The 19,494-nt window shown below is 35.3% G+C and overlaps 1 protein-coding gene across 1 annotated transcript in view; it reads right to left on the bottom strand.

Moving 5' to 3' along the window:
• Window positions 1-489: 489 nt before the first annotated feature.
• The window catches only part of ZNF510 (zinc finger protein 510), a 22,793-nt gene continuing 3,788 nt past the window's right edge, over window positions 490-19,494 (bottom strand). Inside the window, exons 4-6 of the mRNA XM_082469743.1 lie at window positions 6,757-6,883; window positions 6,371-6,466; window positions 490-4,347 (exon numbers count right to left, since the gene is read on the bottom strand). Of these exons, the coding sequence (XP_082325869.1) occupies window positions 2,648-4,347; window positions 6,371-6,466; window positions 6,757-6,883 (1,923 nt within the window). The 3' untranslated portion in view covers window positions 490-2,647. The remainder of the gene's footprint in view (window positions 4,348-6,370; window positions 6,467-6,756; window positions 6,884-19,494) is intronic.

Genomic DNA, 19,494 nt, shown 5'->3' on the forward strand with positions numbered 1-19,494 from the left:
AGGTATTATATACCTGGCAAGGAAAAACAAAACATGGAGGTAGGTCAGAGCAGATGTTATACCTGTTCTTGTGGGGTCAGACATGTCTCCTAGGAGATAGATTTTGGACCTGAGAAAATAAAAAACTTTTCCTTGTAACTGTCAGGAAGTTGATTGGGAAGTAAAAATGAGCAGAACTAATGGTATGATGAATTAAAGACGTGACCCCAAGAACTAATTATTTTGCCTTCCCATTTGGTTGATCCTGAAAATCTAATTTATCATTGTCATTGTTATGCACAATTTTTTGGATTGGTACTTAAAAAATATTTGTGTGGAAGCACCTCCCCCCAAAAAAAGCCTGTACTCTCCAATGCTAATAAAAAACCGATAGCTATGCAGACATAATTTTGAACTGGGAATACTAGTTTATTGAAAATAAATTTTGTTTTGGCTGAAAGAGATCTGAAGAACACTTCTGAATATTAAGAATGAGTTTTCTCTTAGCAATTTTAGAAAATATCCAAAAGAGAAGAGTCTGAGTGTGAGCTTAGAGCAATAATTTCCTTAACTATTTATAATAATGAATAATCTCAAAATATAATTTGAAGCATCAAAAGGAAAAATTTTCAGATATCACTTTGATAATTCTACCTTCAACAAGTATTTTTTAGTGCCCAATATGTAGAGGGACTCTTCGTAATTTTTTAATGCCCAATACGTAGAGGGACACGTTATGAACAAAACAGATAAAAATTCCTGCCTTCATGGAGGCTTCTTTTATTAGCTCGAAGACCCTTAATAGGCAGGCAGACAGAAAATTGACTCTGCCAGTGTCTCTAGATAAGGCACCCATCTGTTGGAATAAAAGTTAATACTTGGAAAGGAGATAAACCAGGCAGGGAGAATGGAGCGTTCGTGACTACAGCATAGACCATGGTCTCCAGTTGATAATGTATTATCTGGAGAGGCTTCCCCACCAAGGGGACAGCAGATAAAGCCTGAGTGCCATCAGGGGACTTTGTCACCTGGCCTCCCATTCAGGCCACTTGGGTGAATTGGTTCCATCTTGGAGGGTAGATGGTCCTGCACTTAATAGCAAATCCAATCATAATCCTAAAAAATGATATATGAAAGGGGGTGTAAAGGAGATGATTCTACATATCTTAAGAAACAGAGAAATTTTATGAAAGAATGACTTTCTTTATATTACCAACAATTATAAAAACAGAGTAAACAGTAATCTCTTGATTTTCAGGGAATATAGTACGAATTGGACATTATTTTCTCTTATCCCAGTTGAATCTTCTTCACAATGCTGCTGGCAGCTCTGGAGTAACAATGTAACTGGTCTGTGATGTTTCATTTCCAAAGTCCTAGGAGGTATTCTCCCTTTCTAAACTTGATTCAAATACCCTTCAGTGAAACATTCAGTATCAGGCCAGAAAAACAGGGTATTTTGGCTCATATGAGGTATAAGCCATCCCTGTTCATAAAAGGAGAATCTGTTACTAATATGGTCACGAGTGGTCAGTCATATGCAATATGTTTACAAATGACAAGTTAGTATATGAAGATATTTAAAATCAGTAGGAAAAGGATGAATTAATCAAATGGCATATGGAGCACTGGCTACTAATCCAGAAGAAAAAAACTACATTCTTGTATCAAATGACATCAAAGGAAACATTGGATATATACACAGACCTTTACTTTGTATCCAGGGTAAGATGGTAAATGTTTTGCCATCAGTATGATGTGGATTCAGGTAGCAATGCTGGCAATCATGGTAGTGGGGGCTTGATCAGCAACTTGATTCCAGTCAGTCTTATCAGAGAATAGTCTCTTACCATGTGAATCTAGTTGAACAACCCAGACGTTGTGCTCAGCAGCTGTGATTTCCCTCCCACAGTTCACAGTGCCAAACAGGGGTGCTTTTATAAGCTTATAGTTTTAAAACAGGCATGTCAGATAGCTAGGTACAGTAAGAACCCAAGAGTCCATGAAAACGCACCAAGTTTCATCAGAAGGAATACTGGCTAGAGTTGAGAACATCTTTGTGTTCTGCCCAGTGACAAGAGCAGCCACATTAGTTTTGTGGTCTACATAATGGCACTGAGGTTGAACAGTCACAGTGTCCAAGTTGTTTCAACTAGCAAAACCATCAGTGAAACAGGCCCAATTAGAGTACCTATGAGTTGAGGGTCCTACTGAGCCAGCAGCTTTGCTTCAGGCAGCAAAGTGGGGGATACATTTCCTCTCTAAGGGATAGTTGCTACTATTCCATGTATGACTGAGATACTGCTGTGACCAGGGAAGTCAGAACTAGGTGTGGCATACAACATGAGTATTCTCAGTCTACTAGCCAGTCACAAAGCCCCACTTAGATGACAGGGAGATAGGGAAATTTAGTTTAGCTATGAAATTCTTACTAATGAGATTACCAGCACATGTGATATGAGATATCTAACAAGGCATGACTCCATCCAACAGGGTTTCCATAGCACCTTGAAAGAAATCCTGTGTGAATTCTCTGATACACTCTCAGAGTTGCCTTTTGGGCAAAATTCTTCCTATATTCATACTTATATGGTTTTTATCCTTTGTGAATTTTCCGATGTCAAATAGGTTGGTCTCCTAGTCAGAAGAATTTTCCACAGTTATTATATCAATATGGTTTTCCCCCTCCCTGAATTCTCTGGTATATACTTAGGGTTGACTTCTTAGGCAATTTTCCACATTCATTACATTCATAAGATTTCTCCCCACTGTGAGCTCTCTGATGTATTCTAAGGTTTGATTTCTGGCCAAAAGTTTTCCCACATTTATTACACTCAAAGGGTTTCTCCCCTGTATGAATTCTCTGATGATCACTAAGGATTGCCTTCCGGACAAATTTTTTCCCACATTCATTACATTTAAATGGTTTCTCCCCAGTGTGAATTCTCTGATGAACTCTGAGGGTTGATGTCCGGGCGAAAGTTTTCCCACACTCATTACATTTAAATGGTTTCTCTCCTGTGTGTGTTTTCAGATGTTGAATGAGATGGTCTTTTCGCCAAAAGGATTTTTCACATTCTTTACAGTGATAAGTTTTCTCACCACTGTGAGTTCTTTGATGTATTCTGAGGTTTGACTTCTGGCCAAAAGTTTTCCCACATTCGTTACATTGAAAGGATTTCTCCCCTGTGTGAATTCTGTGATGATCTCTGAGGGTTGACTTTTGAACAAAAGTTTTCCCACAATCACAACATTCATAGGGTTTCTCTCCTGTGTGAATTCTCTGATGTCCCCTGAGGGTTGACTTCTGGACAAATGTTTTCCCACAGTCATTACATTTATAGGGTTTCTCTGCTGTGTGAATTCTCTGATGTGTACTGAGGTGTGACTTCTGGGAGAAAGTTTTTCCACATTCATTACATTCAAATGGTTTCTCTCCTGTGTGAGTTCTCTGATGTTGAATGAGATGTCCTTTTTGACAGAAGGATTTCCCACATTCATTACATTTATAGGGTTTTACTTCATAGTGAGTTCTCTGGTGTACTTTGTGGGCTTTCTGGTAAGACTTCCTATTTTCATGACATTCAAAGTGTTTATCTCCAGTTTGTGTTCTGTCATTACATACCAATGGATTCTCTTCTGTGAGAGTTCTCTGAGGTTGAGTAAGGTATGACTTCCTGCTGAAATTATTCCCACTTGTAATACACTGACAATGTTTCACAGTCATGTTAAATTTATTGTATTCCTTGATAGCTGACTTCTCACAGAAGGATTTCCCACACTGGTTAAGATGAGAGTGTTTCTCCCCTGTCCCAGTTCTTTCATGGTCAAAGAGAGGTGTCTTGTCATAGTTTTTCCTAAACTCTTCATCTTTACAGGATTGTTGTCCTATATGAGTACTCTTATGTTTAACACAGGCAGCCTCAACATAGAAGGCTTTTCCAATCCCATTAAATTCAAAAGCTTGCTTCAATGTTTGACACTTTTGATGTTCAGGAAGATTTTCCTTATAACTGAGAGTTTCCTGATTTTTATTATATTCATAAAATTTCTCTCCAATATGAGTTCTTTCAAGCTTAATTTTGAAAGGCAAATTTTCATGTACATTATAACAATCTGTTTTTTTTGTTGAGTAGGTTCTACTATTAATGATAAATTGAGAAATACTTTGTGAATTCACTCCCCATGAGTCACATTTACAGGGCATTTTTGATGAAGAATCAGGAACTATGTGCAGATTAAATGGTTTTCTCAAAACTTCTTCTTCCTCTCTAGGCAACTGTTTATTATTTATAAATGTTACTTGCTGCAGGTGTTTGTCTTTGACTTTTTTGTGCCTCTTGATTAGATTTTCATCTCTGTAGTCTTCTAAAACAGAAAAATTGAAAACACTTTGAATCTTACAATTCTTATGGATGGGGCTTATAAACATATAGCCTATGTTGCATTTCATTTTTTGATTTCTCAAGATTAATTTGTGGGTTTGTGTGTATGAGAGAGAGACACCTTCCTTTAAAAAATAATATTGATATAGTGAAAATGGGAGAGGAAACTGGTTATAAACATATATCTGTAGTTGGATTGTGATAAATTGGATTTTCCTACCTGGGTGGAGAAGGGAGAGAAATTGGACTTTTATGGGAGTGATGATTTTAGGGAGCAGGAAAACCAGATAATTAATACAACATGGGGGGTTACAAACTTAAGTAGAGTAACAAGAAAATTAGGAGATAATAAGCATTGATGGGCTAGGCCCAACAGGAGAATGGTTTGGTTTGAGGAAGTAAATTACAGTAGAGGTCCAACATTATCTAGGCTCTACTGGTAGAATCCTCAAGAGTCTTCATACTTCAGTTTGATATCATTCCTTATTTCCATTCAGTCTTTCAAAATCAAATTAAATTGACAGCACCAACCTCCTCATGATTAAATGAATAAGTTTATAGCTCAGGATAAAACCCATCTTGCAGCTGTGAGTCACAGAAATACAAGTATAAGACTGATAAAAGGAAAATCAATTCTTGTAATTAAATTAGATTCACTGCTCAATTCTGGCTGTGATACCTTTGACTTATTCCATCTAACAAAACTGCAGATAAGTGAACCTGATTACTTCATTCGAAATTTCCACATTTCAGTTTCATATGAGGGGTGAAATTTTAAATGAGGTATCATGGAAGACCTTACTGCAAAGATCCAAATTCCTTATGCATTCTAGATGCCCATCCTTTCTGGCTTATATGAATTGTGAATACTATTTCACTTTTGGCTCATCTTATAACTTTCTGTTAAGCATGAAACATAATTTATATTTGCATAAAACTTATATGTGCAATTTAACAGTATAGAGTGAACACTCATCAAATTAGAAACCATGTCAAGAAACAGAACATAAATGGCTCTGCAAAAAACCCTGTCTGGTAACAACTTCCTCATGCTTAAGAGTTCATCACTCTCCTGATATTTACTTCCTTGATTTTCTTTGTAGTTTTACCACCTATATATTAATTCCTAAAAATGTAATTGAGTTTTGCTTGTTTCTGACATTTACGTAATTGTAACCATACATGCATATTTATATTTTTTGTTTAATATTATGTTTGCAATCATTGTATAAGATTTCATATAGCATATAGTATAATTCTCCCTTAAGAAATACTATTCCTTTATTCTACTGCTGATGAGCCCAATTTTGGCAAAAATAACCAATATTGCCATAAATATTGTTTTATTCATTCTAGAGAATACAATCATGCCTTTTTATAGGGTATACAGTTGGGAAAATGATTACTTGGTTACAGGTGTATAAAACTTTAACTATTTGATAACATCTTCCTGATTTCATAGTGGTTTTATCAGTTTACATTTTCAGTCAGTAAATAAGGTCTTTAATATTTTACATCCTCCCCATGACTTGCCATTGCCAGATTTGTTAATCTCAGTTCATGTTATACATATTACTTATCTCACCTTATACTCTATTTTGTATTCTGTGAAAAGTAATGAGATTGAACACATTTTCAAAGATTTACCAGCTGTTTGAAAGCTCCTATATATAAAGTCTTTCACCTACACTGAGTTGCTATACTTTCCTATATAGACTTGCAGAAGTTTTTACATTTTCAGGATGCTTATCATTTCCAGGTTACTTGTATTGTATATCTATTCTGCTACTCTGTGGCCTGTCTTTTCATCCTTTTAATGGTATCATTTATGAACAAAATTCTCAATTTTAATGTAGTCAAGTTTATTAATCACTCTCTTTTGACTGGTGCTTTTTGTGCCTTTGGGACTTATAAGAAAAGTCTTGAAATATGAAGGTGTTCACTGCTAAACTGACCTTTTGGAGTCTAAATACCCCACAGAATTCTATTAGTGCTCAGTAACTCACCTTTATGGCTCTGGTTTGAGAATTCTTCCTCTAAGAACCAAGGCTCTTCTCCTTGCTCCAACTTGAAGATCACCTCTGGTTTGAAAATGCAGTTCCCTGTAAACAGGCAACAACTGAGTACTTAGGCCAGATGATGAGCTTTTTAGTCTCCAGAAGTGTAAAAAGTTTCAGGAACAGCATCCTGAAGGCCCGCAGCTGAATTTATCATTGGCAGTTGGCATTGGCAGTCAAACACTTTCTATTCTTCAATAGGGCTTGGTTACATTACATTCCTGAATAAAAAGCCTAAATGACATTAAAATCTAAAATATTCATGTGTACTGATGCATAAAAAGGAAATGCCTTCTGTATGGAGTTATGAGGGTAAGTTATGCTTATATGCTCACCCACTGAGACTAGGTTGTTGTAGTTCTCTAGCATCACATCTCTGTAGAGGGTTTTCTGAATAGGACCCATTTGCTGCCACTCCTCCTGGGTGAGTTCGACAGTTACGTCCTTGAATGACACTGATGCCTGCAAAAGTACATTTCTGTTTAATCTGGGTTTAGAATTAGATGACATAGAAAATACGCATGAAAACAGTTCTTATGTTTATGGTAAAGAGATTAAACAAATGAATATAAAGGATGCCTATTTTGGATCTAATTTTAGCTTATACTTTGGAGGTGTTCAACTAGTAAAAATATTAATAACTTAATTTGTATGTATTTATGAGTTATATACTTGTACTCTCAATAAGTATATTAGTAAAACTTTTGTTTTTTTAATTTATTTTTTAGCAAAAAAATATAAATACACTTCCTACAATTTTCATCCCACTCTACTACCCTGGGCATGCTCCAGGGAAGCAGTCAGCAAATTATGACCTGTGGCCAAATCCAGCTTGCCACTTTTTAAAATAAAAGTTTTATTGGGGCACAGCAACCCCCCTACCCCCAATAATTTTGTATTGTCTATGGTTGCTTTTATGCAAAAACAAGCAGAGCCTAGCAGTTTTATCAGAGACTTTATGACTATCAAAATTGAAAATATTTACTACCTGACACATTACAGAAAAAATGTGCCAACCTCTGGACTAATGAATACAATTAAAGGAAAGACTGACAGCATAAAAATAACAACAAAGAAAACACAATTTATAGAGGCGGATGTATGAAGATTGAAAGGAAAAGGATGGAAAAAGATATATACATAATCACTAACCAAAAGAAAATTGATGTGGTTATATTAACATGAAAAGCAGTAGACCTGAATGTAAGAAAGTATGAAATATATATATATATATATATATATATATATACACACACATATACATACACATATATATAATGATAAAATGATTCTTTTAACAGAAGGTGTAACATAAATTGATATGCTTCCAAATACAGCATATCAACATAGCTTCCAAATACAGTCAATTCTCATTTTTCAGATTCTGTATTTGCAAATTCACCTACTCACTAAAATTTACTTTTAACTTCCAAATCAGTACTTGTGATTTTGCAGTCATTTGCAGACATTCACAGAATGATAAAAAATTTGCCTAATACACGTTTTCCCAGCTGAGTTTGAACAAGATAATGCCTTGCCTTCTTGTTTCAGCTGTTGTACTGTAATCTTATCCTTATTGTAGTCTAGCACATTTTTTTTTTCATTTTTGTGCTATTTCTTGGTTTCACATTTTAGAATGGCCCCATTGTGTAGTACAGAAGTGCTATCTAGGGACTTCCCTGGTGGCACAGTGGTTAAGAATCCGCCTGCCAGTGCAGGGGACAGGGGTTCAAGCCCTGGTCTGGGAAGATCCCACATGCTGTGGAGCAACTAAGCCCGTGCACCACAACTACTGAGCCTGCGCTCTAGAGCCCGTGAGCCACAACTACTAAGTCCGCATGCTGCAACGAATGAAGCCCACGTGCCTAGAGCTCATCCTCCGCACAAGAGAAGCCACCCCAATGAGAAGCCTGTGCACCGCAATGAAGAGCAGCCCCTGCTTGCCGCAACTAGAGAGAGCCCGCGCACAGCAACAAAGACCCAATGCAGCCAAAAATAAATAAAAATAAATAAATTTATAAAATTCCATATTAAAAAAAAAAAGAAAAAGAAGTGCTATCTAGTGTCCCTAAGTACAAAAATGTTGTGATATGCCTTATGCAGAAAACAAGCATGTTTAATAGGCTGTGTTCAAGCATTAATTATGGTGCTGTTGGTTGTAAGTTCATGTTCATGAATCAACAATATTACTAAATAAGATGTTCTTAAACAGAAACACACATAACCAGGTTACATATTGATTGGCTAACCAAAATGTTGTGACCAGGAGCTTGCAGGAACCTAATCCTGTATTTCCCCTGGGAGCAATGATTCAGTATTTGCTAATTCAGTGTTCATGGCCACTTTACTGAACATAATTACTGAGAACAATGAGTATTATTGTATATTGTATATATATAAACAATAGTTGAGAGAAATTAGATATACAGACACACAATTATAATTAGTGTTTTTAACACAACTCTCTCAGTAACTCACAGGACAAGCAGACTGAAAAACCAATAGAGATTTAGAACAGGGGTCAGAAAATTATGGGCCAAAGACCAAATCTGGCACACTACCTGTTTTTTTGAAAATAAAATTTTATTAGAACACAGCTCATGTTCATTTGTTTATGTATTATCTATGGCTGCTATAAGACTAAAACTGTAGAGTTCAGTAGTTCCAAGAGACCATATCTCCCACAAAGCCTACTACCTGACATTTACCAAAAACGTTTGCTGACCACTGATACAGAAGATTGAAATGATAATTACCCAACTTGACTAACTGAAATATAAAGGATAATCTGATCATAACATAAATTATTTTCTGGTACACTTTGCATATTATAAAACAAAAATGGTAAGTCTCACCAAATTAGAAAAAATTACAATCATACAGTGTGGCTTTAGATTTTAGCTCAGAGATGTAGAGAACTGAAAAGAGCAATACTAACATCTTACAAGAACAAAGCTTGGCAAACTGAAAATTAATGTCTTTTTGAACTCATTAGAGAAATGAAATTGCATGGCAAACAAACACAATCTGAAATCAGGAGAGAGATAGGTACCTGTAGGGAGAATCAGGACCCATTCATTTGCTTACTGAACCATATGCTAAACTCCATATAAGAAGATAGGAAGCTTAAGCTATAAAAACCACATGCATGCAAATGTGAAGAGTGTGAAGTCCCTGGGGAGATGGTATGTGTCACAGACATAGGGTAATTTCTACCTTCTTTGTGAGATTTTCTCAAGGGAGCCAATCTGTCATAGAGAGGATTGGGGGAGAATTCAGAAGAAGCCCCTTTCTGTCCCATGTGGTGATAGCTAGTGTAGAGGAAGAACAGTCAGTGCTTAAATCCACTCAGACTCATGCATATCTCCACTAAAGAATACTTAATCTGTAAGGGGAAAGTCATCAGAACACATAATGTGATTGGCGGGATCTCACTGCAGTAGGGAGAGAGCAGGAGCAGACACTACCAAAACTGCTGCCTAGACCCATCTGCCCTATCTCTTCTAAGTAATAAAATGCTGAGACCCAAGTTCTCAGTACCTAAGACTGAGGTTCAATTAGAAGATAAACCCCATTCCCAGAGAACTGGCATTATTTGGCCTGTCCAGTGGTTTCCTAGACCACCCCTCTTCATTTGACATGACTCAAAGCTGTAAATAACATTTTCCCTGGGGACATGACATTATTTTTTTTTAAAAATCATGGGTTATTGTTTACTATCACGGCTACTTGACTACTACAGGCAGTTTTTAACAGTTAAGGGAAACAACAGTATTACTAAAAAGCTTAAAGGGAAAAGCTGGAGAATGAGATATCCAGAAGGGGCTCTGAAAAGCTCAGGTATATTCCTCATGATCTAAAAGGTGACACACAATCCCTGGGCTGTGTGCACATTCAGGAAAGACCTGAGAAGGTGCTAAACCCTTGCCTCTCACTAACCTTGAGGCTCTATGAAGGAAAAGTGAAGGCTAATGTGGAGTAATAAAATGCTGGGCTAATTGTTGAAGGCATGCCCCAACATACACACAGAGTAACTTAGCAAATATTGGGAGCCTTATTGGTTACAGGTATTTAAGGAAATCATTGTCCAATTATTAGCTGGCTATTTAATTAATGGAGCAGTGACTTCAGTTGGCCACACATGACAAAAAATACAGATTCTACAGAATTAGTTCAAAAGAGTCACCAAATACATAACAACAGCTGCAGTTGTTGAGATTCTGATTACACATTACATATTATATTTTAAATGTCCAGTTTTCAACAAAAATTTGAGACGTAAACAGATGAGAAACTATTACTCATATACAGGAAAACAAACAGACTATGTATGAAACAGTGTAAAAACTGTCTCTTGAGTAAGTCCAGACATTGGACTTACTAGACCAAGACTTTTCATCAGCTGTTTTAAATATGTACCAAGTACTAAAGGAAACCACATCAAAAGAACAAAAGGAAAGTATGGGAACAATGTCTCATCAAATAAAGAATATCAATAAAGAGACAGAAATTATACATATATTGAAAAAGCAAACTGAAATTCTGGAATTGAAAGTACAATAATTGAAGTGAATAAGTTCCTAGAGGGTTCAAGAACTGAATAGGCAGAAAAATCAGCCAATTTGAATATAAATCTATTGAGATGACCCAACCTGAGAGCATACAGTAAAAATAATGAAGGAAAATGAACAAAAAGCCCCAGTGATTTGTGGGTCACAATCAAACATAGCAACATTCACATACCAGAAGTAGGAGAGAAGAGAGGAAAAAGGGCCAAAAGACAAAGAATAAAACTTGAAAGCAGCAAGAGAGAAGTGACTCATTGCCTCCAAAGGCTCCCAAGTAAGATTAATAGCTGATTTCTCATTAGAAACCAGGGAAACCATTAGGCAGTTGTATGACATATTTAAAGTACCAAAGGGAAAGACTGTCAACCAAGACTCGAATATTCGGCAAAACCATCCTTCAAAAACGAAGAAGAAATTATGACACTCCTAGGTAAATAAGGACTGGGAAAATGTCATTAGTATACCTGCTGTATAAGAAATATTAATAAGGGAGTCATTCAGGCTATAATGAGAGTACAATGGACAATAACTCAAAAATCCATATGAAGAAATAAAGAAAACTATGTAGGTAAAAGTAAGTACACAGGTAAAAATATAAAAGACACTATAAATGTATTTTTTTGTATTTATTTTTCTCCTGTATGATTTCAAGACCACTACATGAGGCAGTAATTAGAAATTGCTACTAGTATACACACAACATATATAAAAATGTTAATTTAGATGACAATAACAGCATAAAGGAGTGAGGAGGGTGTGAAGCTATAGAAGAGCAAAGTTTTAGTATACTATTGAAATTAAGTTTGTATTCATCTGAACAATACTGTTATAGTTGTTAATTGTAATCAACAAGGTAACCACTAATAACTGGGAAAAAATGTAGTAAAGGCACAACAAGGTCACTGAAATGGTATACTAGGAAATATTGACTTAACACAAAAGAAAGCAAAATTTGTGAAGTAGAAAAACAAAATGGACATATCACATACTCAGAGCAAATGTCTAAACAGAAGACAAATTCTTCTTACATTAAATGTTAATGGTTAAATATTTGAATTAAAAGGCAGAGACTTGCAGAATGGATTTAAAACACATTATCCAATTATATTCTGTCTACAAGTAACACTTCACATTCAAAGACACAATAGTTTGAAAGTAAAAGACTAACACAAGATATATCATGTAAACAGTAACCAAAATAGACCTGGATTGCCTATACTAGGATTAGACAAAACAGACTTTAACTCATTAATGACTGGGGGATTTTTGCAAAAACTAACGCCTGTGGCCGGCGATTTTTATTTCGGCTGGCCAGAAATTAATTCTGTTATTTCACTGACACTTTGCAGGTTATTACATTTAATAGTTACACCTGACACACATGTAAAGTCTTCTAAATTTGTGAAATGTTGTCTTCAATCCACTCTTCTGTAGAAGCAAAGGAGCAAGTTCCAGCACCTTGAGTTTCATTTTCACTTTCCATATCAGAATCAATGATTCTGTTGGTCTAATATTCACATCACCTGAATCAGAACTATATTCTGAAGAACTATCATCCTCTGAGAGACTAGTATATATGTCGCTCGGACAATCAGAGAAAGTATCTGCATAAAATTCACCAAAAAAATCTTCTTCACTCAAAATTTCATGATGTGTCATTTTTGAAAATTTTACGTTTATAATATACATAAGGTTGGAACAAAAACCTAATGGAGCAAAATGTGAATGATAATGACAATCATAAGTTGTATAATGAACCCTTGGTCAATTTTAAGGTCTAACAACTTCACACAGTGAAGGTAATTTTATCACTCTCTACAAACGTATTGATACGTCTCCGGTCAATAACGTTCGGGTAACAAAAGACTAAGTATTAATACATCTCTGGTCAATAATGTGTTAAGACCAAAAAAAAAAAGAGAGAGAGAGAGAGAAAGGACATTTTACAATGGTAAAAGGGTCAATAAATCAAGAAAACAAAACAGTTATAAACATACATGTACCTAACAACAGAACTTCTGTTGGCAAAAACTGACAGAATTGACAAGATAAACTATTCAACAATAATAGTTGGAGATTTTATTGCCCCACTTTCATAATGGGTTGAACTACTAGACAAAAGATCAATATTGGGGGGCTTCCCTGGTGGCGCAGCGGTTGAGAATCTGCCTGCTAATGCAGGGGACACGGGTTCGAGCCCTGGTCTGGGAAGATCCCACATGCCACGGAGCAACTAGGCCCGTGAGCCACAGCTGCTGAGCCTGCGCGTCTGGAGCCTGTGCTCCGCAACAAGAGAGGCCGCGACAGTGAGAGGCCCGCGCACCGCGATGAAGAGTGGCCCCCGCTTGCCACAACTGGAGAAAGCCCTCGCACAGAAACGAAGACCCAGCACAGCCATTAATAGATAAATAAATAAATAAATAAAATTTAAAAAAAAAAAAAAAAAAAAAGATCAATATTGGAAGAACACACTTGAACAAAGCTGTGAACTGTAGATCACAGATATCTACAGAAACACTCAGGCCAACACCAGAAGCATACATATTCTTCAGAAAACACGGAACATTCTCTGGTATAGACCATATGTTAGGCCATGAAACAAGTCTCAATATATATTAAAGGTTAAAATCATACGAAGTACCTTCTATGACCAAAATATAATGAAACCAGAAATCAGTAGGAAAAGGAAAACTGGAAAATTCAAAAATATGTGGAAATAAAACCACACACTCTTAAAAAATCCAAAAGATCAAAGAATAAATCAAAGGGAATCGAAGGGAAGTTAGAAAATATTTTGAGATAACTGAAAACAAAAACACAACATACCAAAACTTATGAGATGCAACTAAAACAGTGCTTACAGGGACATTTATAGCTATAACACCTACATTAAAAAAGATCTCAAATCAATTACCTAGCTGTATATCCTAAGGAACTAGAAAAATAAATGTGAACTAAACCCAAAACTAGCAGAAGGATGGAAATAATGAAGATTAAAGCAGAGAAAAACCAAATAAAGAATAAAAAACAATATAATCAACTGAATGTTGGTTCATTGAAAAGATCAACAGAATTGATGAACCTTTAGGCAGACTGACTAAGAAAAAAGAAGATTCTAATTTACTAAAATTGGTAATGAAAGTGGGGCCATTACTACCGACTTTACAGAAATAAAAACGACTATAAGAGAGCACTATAAATAACTGTACACCAACACACTAGATAACCTAGATGAAAAGGACAAATTCTTAGAAACATACAAACTATGAAAACTGAGTCAAACAGAAATAGAAAATCTGAAGAGTTCCATGTAAGGAGACTGAATTAGTAGTTAAAAACCTCCCAACAAAGAAAAGCTTAGGACCAGACGGATTCACTGGTGAATTTTACCAAACATTTAAGAAGAATGAACACAAACCCTTCTCTAACTCACTCCAAAATAGAAGAGGAAACACTTCCTAACTCATTCTATGAGTTACTTTTAACCGAAGTCAGACAAAGAAATCACAAGACTAAAGATCAATATTCCTTAGAAATATAGATGCAAATCTTCTCAGCACAATACAAGCAAACCAAACCTAGCAGTATATTAAAATGATTATACACCATGACCAAGTAGGATTTAACCCAGGAATGTAAGAGTGGCTCACCAAAGGAAAATCAAACAATGTAACAGCACAGTAATAGAATGAAGGAAATAAACCACATGATCCTCTCAACTGATGCAGAGAAAGCATTTGACAAAATCCAACACAAATGATAAAAACACTCAACAAACTAGGAATAAAAGAGAACCTCCTCAACACAATAAAAAGCACTTTTTTTTTAAAAACATCTTTATTGGAGTATAATTGCTTTACAATGGTGTGTTAGTTTCTGCTTTATAACAAAGTGAATCAGTTATACATATACATATGTTCTCATATCTCTTCCCTCTTGCTAAAAAGCACTTCTGACAAATCCCAGCTAACGTCATACACAATGCTAAAAGACAGGAAGTTTTCCTCCAAAGTTCAGTAATAAGACAAGGATGTCCACTGTAACCAATTCTATCATTGTACTGGAAGTTCTAGCCAGAGAAAATGAGCAAGAAAAAGAAAAAAGATAAAAGTGGAAAGGAAAAAAGTAAAACCACCTCTAGTCAGATGACATAATCTAATATATAAATATATATAACACATCAACACTAAATCTACAAAAAGTTATAGCTAATAAACAAACTCAGCAAATTTTCAGGATTCAAGAACATACAAACATTCGTATTTCTAAACATTAGCAATGAACGATAAAAAAAATTAAGAAAACAATTCCATTTAGAATAGAATAAAAAATACTAAGCATAAATTTAACCAAGAAGGTGCGTGATATATGAAAGGGACAGTACTTCAGACCCAGGTGTGAGACATCCCAGGAATGCAAGATTGGTTAAACACTGATAATTCAATCAGTATAATCCACCCCTTTAACAGAATAAAGAAATAAAATTATACTGTTATCTCACCAAATGCAGAAAAAGCACTTGACCAAATTAATACCTCTGTGTAATAAAAATTCTCAGCAAACTAAAAACAGAAAGAGAACTTCCTCATTCTAATGAAGGGCATGTACAAAAACTCTAAAGTTAAAACCACACTCAATGGTGAAATATTAAGTATTTTCCCCCTCAGGTGAGGTAGAAGAAAAAGATTTCTATTATCATCATTTGTATTCAACATGGTACTAGAAGAATAAAAAGAAATTAAAGACATAAAGATTGAAAAGGAAGAAGTAAAATTTTCTTTATTTGCAAAAGACATGATGTGCATTTAAAATCCAAAAGAATCTACCAAAATAAGCTATTAGAATAAGCGAATTTAACAAAATAGCTAGATATAAGATCAATATTTAAAAATCCATTGTATTTTGATAAACCAACAACTAAAAATGAAATTTAAAAATATTTACAATATCAAAATAGATAAAACACAAAGGAGTAAATGTAATGAAATGTCAGACTTCACCTCTACTCTTAAAAAACCCCAGCAGGATTTTCAGTGGAAACGAAATTTCTATGAAAACACATAGGATCAAAATTAGCCAATAAGTTTTTTAAGAAGTAAAACTTTAAGGCCTACCCTATTTCATGACTTACTGAAATACAACAGTAATTATGACAGTGAAGTACCAGTAAAAAGAGAAATAACTGGATCAAAAGAAGAGAATACAGTCTAGATATAGACCACTTGACTGTTTCACTTGATTGAACAACAGAGGCCCTGCTGCAATTCAGTGGACAGAGGATGGTCTTTTCAACAAATGGTGCTAGGGCAACTGGATATCCATATGGAAATATGAACCTTGACACTTACCTTGTACCATACACAAAAGTAATTCCAGGTGAATCAAGGTCAAATAATCAAGCATCCACTAACAACACAGGAGAATATCTTCATGATCTCGGAGTAGGGAAAGATCTTTCAAACATGACACACAAAGAACTACCATTAAAGAAACATTGATACTGAGCTTTATTAAATTTCATAATTTAGTTCATCAAAAGACACTAGAAATAGTCAAGTCACAGAATGCAAAAACATTAGCAATACATACATCTGGCAAATGACCTGTATTGATAATACAGATATAACTCCTACTAATCAATAAAAGCAAATAGTTCAATTAAAATAGAGAACTGAACAGGTATTTTACATAAAAGATATCTACATGGCCAAAACACAAATAATGGTGCTCAATGCTAGTATTTATCACAGAAAAGCAAATTATAAATTTCAATGAGAGACCACTCACTACACATGGCTAAAATCAAAAAGGCTAACAGTAGTGAGAATTTGGTACAGACAGAAGTGTAAATTGGTTCAACCACTTTAGAAAGCTACTTGTATAACCAAGAGAAATGAAGATATGCCAAGAGACACAAAGGAATGTTCACAGCAGCTTTATTCATAATAGTCCCAAACTGGAAAAAACACAAATGAAAAACCAACAAGAGAATGAGCATATCATCATACATTCATATAATGGAATGCTGCTCAGCAATAAAAAGTATTAAAATACACAGCAACATTGATGATCTAAAAACATGTACAGAGAAAAAAGCCAGACCGCCCCTTCCCCTGAAAAAGTGCACGCATTGGTATGGTTCCATTTATATGGTGTTGAAAATGAATTTATACTTTTTTTCCTGATAAGTGAGGTTAGATTAGTGGTTACCTCTGCAGAAGGGGGCAGTTATTATTAACTGAAAATTGGAAGGAAGGAAAGAAACTTCAGGGATGATGGAAATGTTTTCTCTCTTAATCTGGGTGGTAAATTATATGTATATACATATGTAAAAATCCACTCAGTTCACAATTAGAGTGCACTTTACTAGTATTAAAACTGTACCTCAGTTAAATAAATAAGTAAAAAATTTTTTAAAATTAAAAAAAATTTTATAGTTGATAATTAGGGAAGGTTTATTACATTATCCCTTTGTATCTTTCTATATTTTAACAATTTCTCAAAATGCTACTAGCAAAAATGAAAGAACTTGGTCAACTCTGGACAAAAAGTGTCCAAAGACAAATAATGAAATAGTAAAAAATATCTGTCACGTATGTCAGAATAAAAGGATAAATTCTTTAATAATTAAAGAATTCTTTAATAATTAAAAAGCCTTTAAAATTAGAAAAAAAGAAGACTGATTCACAAAAAAGAAATATAAATGACTTTAAAAATATATGAAATTATGCACATTCTCAGCTCTCATACACTTCTACAACAGGGATCACCATTCTGCCCTCCTATCAGAAAAACTCTGGAGTCACATGGACTCTTACTTTACCCCTTTCATGTCTTTCCCATTCTGCTAGTACTTCCACATTAAAAACAAAACTGCTTTTATTACATGAATTTCTTCCCCATATCATATGCTAGAACTCATGACGACATCAAATCGTTAAGGATGGCATCCAAGGACTTCTAGTGTTAGGGGCTTTAGTCCAACTCAAAATTCATACATTGAAGTCCTAATCCCCAGTACCTCACAGTAACTGTATTTGGAGATAGGCTTTTTATTTTATATATAATGAGGTCATTAGGGTAGGCCCTAATCCAATTTGATTAGTGTCCTTATAAGAGGAGGAAATTTGGACACAGATATGTACAGAGGGAAGATTATGTGAAGACAGCTATCTATAAGCCAAGGAAAGAGGCCTGGAACTGATTCTTCCCTCACAGCTCTCAGAAGGAACCAAGCCTGTCTTTACCCTGATCTCAGATTTTCAGCCTCGAGACCATGAGAAAATAAATTTCTGTTGTTTAAACCATCAAGTCTGTGGTACTTTATCATAGCAGCCATAACAAACTAATACACCTAGTCTGGTCCCAAGATTTCTCTATCTCTCTTAGTGTTCCCTGAGAGGAAGTCCAAAGTGTAATAGGCAAAGATTCTTACTGGACCTTGTATCCCTTGTTTAGTCCACTTGATGTTATTCTTTCAAGATGTAGTAACCTGCCCATACTCTGCAACAAAATTCCACCCATTCTTCAGGACTGACACAATTCTTTTCAACTATCCACCTTTGATCAACTGAGCCTATGCCACCAGTCTGTCCTTTCTTTGACAAACTGCAAATCCTGATACTCACTGAATTTAAATGGTCAATCAATCAACTAATTCCTTTAATCCTGACTTTGTTTCCCATGTATGAGGAAGAAATCTTCACATTATTCCTAGTATCTCCTGTGTATTACCTCCTTCAAGGGGACTGTATTTGTCCACAAGAAGTTTAGTCCTTCTTATAAGCACGAAAAGAATCCAGAGGTGATATGATCTTAAAGGTTAAGAGGCTAAATGACAACATATTAGAGGAAGCACAATACAGAGGGAAAGTCAGAAAAACTTCCTCTTGGAAAGCCCTTCATTCAGAAGAACAGGCCTATTTGTCACAAGCAGAACAAGTGTGCACAGGTTTGTAAAAGAGAAGATAATAATGGAATGGGCTCTATCTTGTAAGAAATGAAGTGGTGGTCTGAGAAGAATATAAATCCGTATTCTCTTGGTGGCCCAGTTCCATATACATAGGGGATGATCTTTTATTTGGAACAGAGTTTAATGAGCAATCTCAACTAGGAAAGCTGAAAGCCTATGAAGATGAACCCATGGTGGTTCCAGATCTTGAAGCTAATGGTCTAACCAGACAGACAAACACATATCAGGTAATTTCCACTAATGTATGAAGTGCAGATAGGTGAAAGACAGAGGGCTATGCAGATTCAGAAGAGGACTGGAAATTAGCCCAGAGGGAGACAAGGGGAAAAAAAAGAGCACTGTTTCCTGGATGAGGCAACCAAAACTTATTCATGATAGGTCAAAAGCAAAGAGCCAGACCGCCTATCCATTAAAATGGCTACTATCAGAAAAACAGAAAATAGCAAGTGCTGACAAGGATCTGGAGAAACTGAAATCCTTGTGCACTGTTGGTGAAAATGTAAAATGGTGCAGCCACTGTTGAAAACAGTATG

Source organism: Balaenoptera physalus, assembly GCF_965194825.1.
Source record: "Balaenoptera physalus genome assembly, chromosome: 7".
Classification (NCBI taxonomy): domain Eukaryota; kingdom Metazoa; phylum Chordata; class Mammalia; order Artiodactyla; family Balaenopteridae; genus Balaenoptera; species Balaenoptera physalus.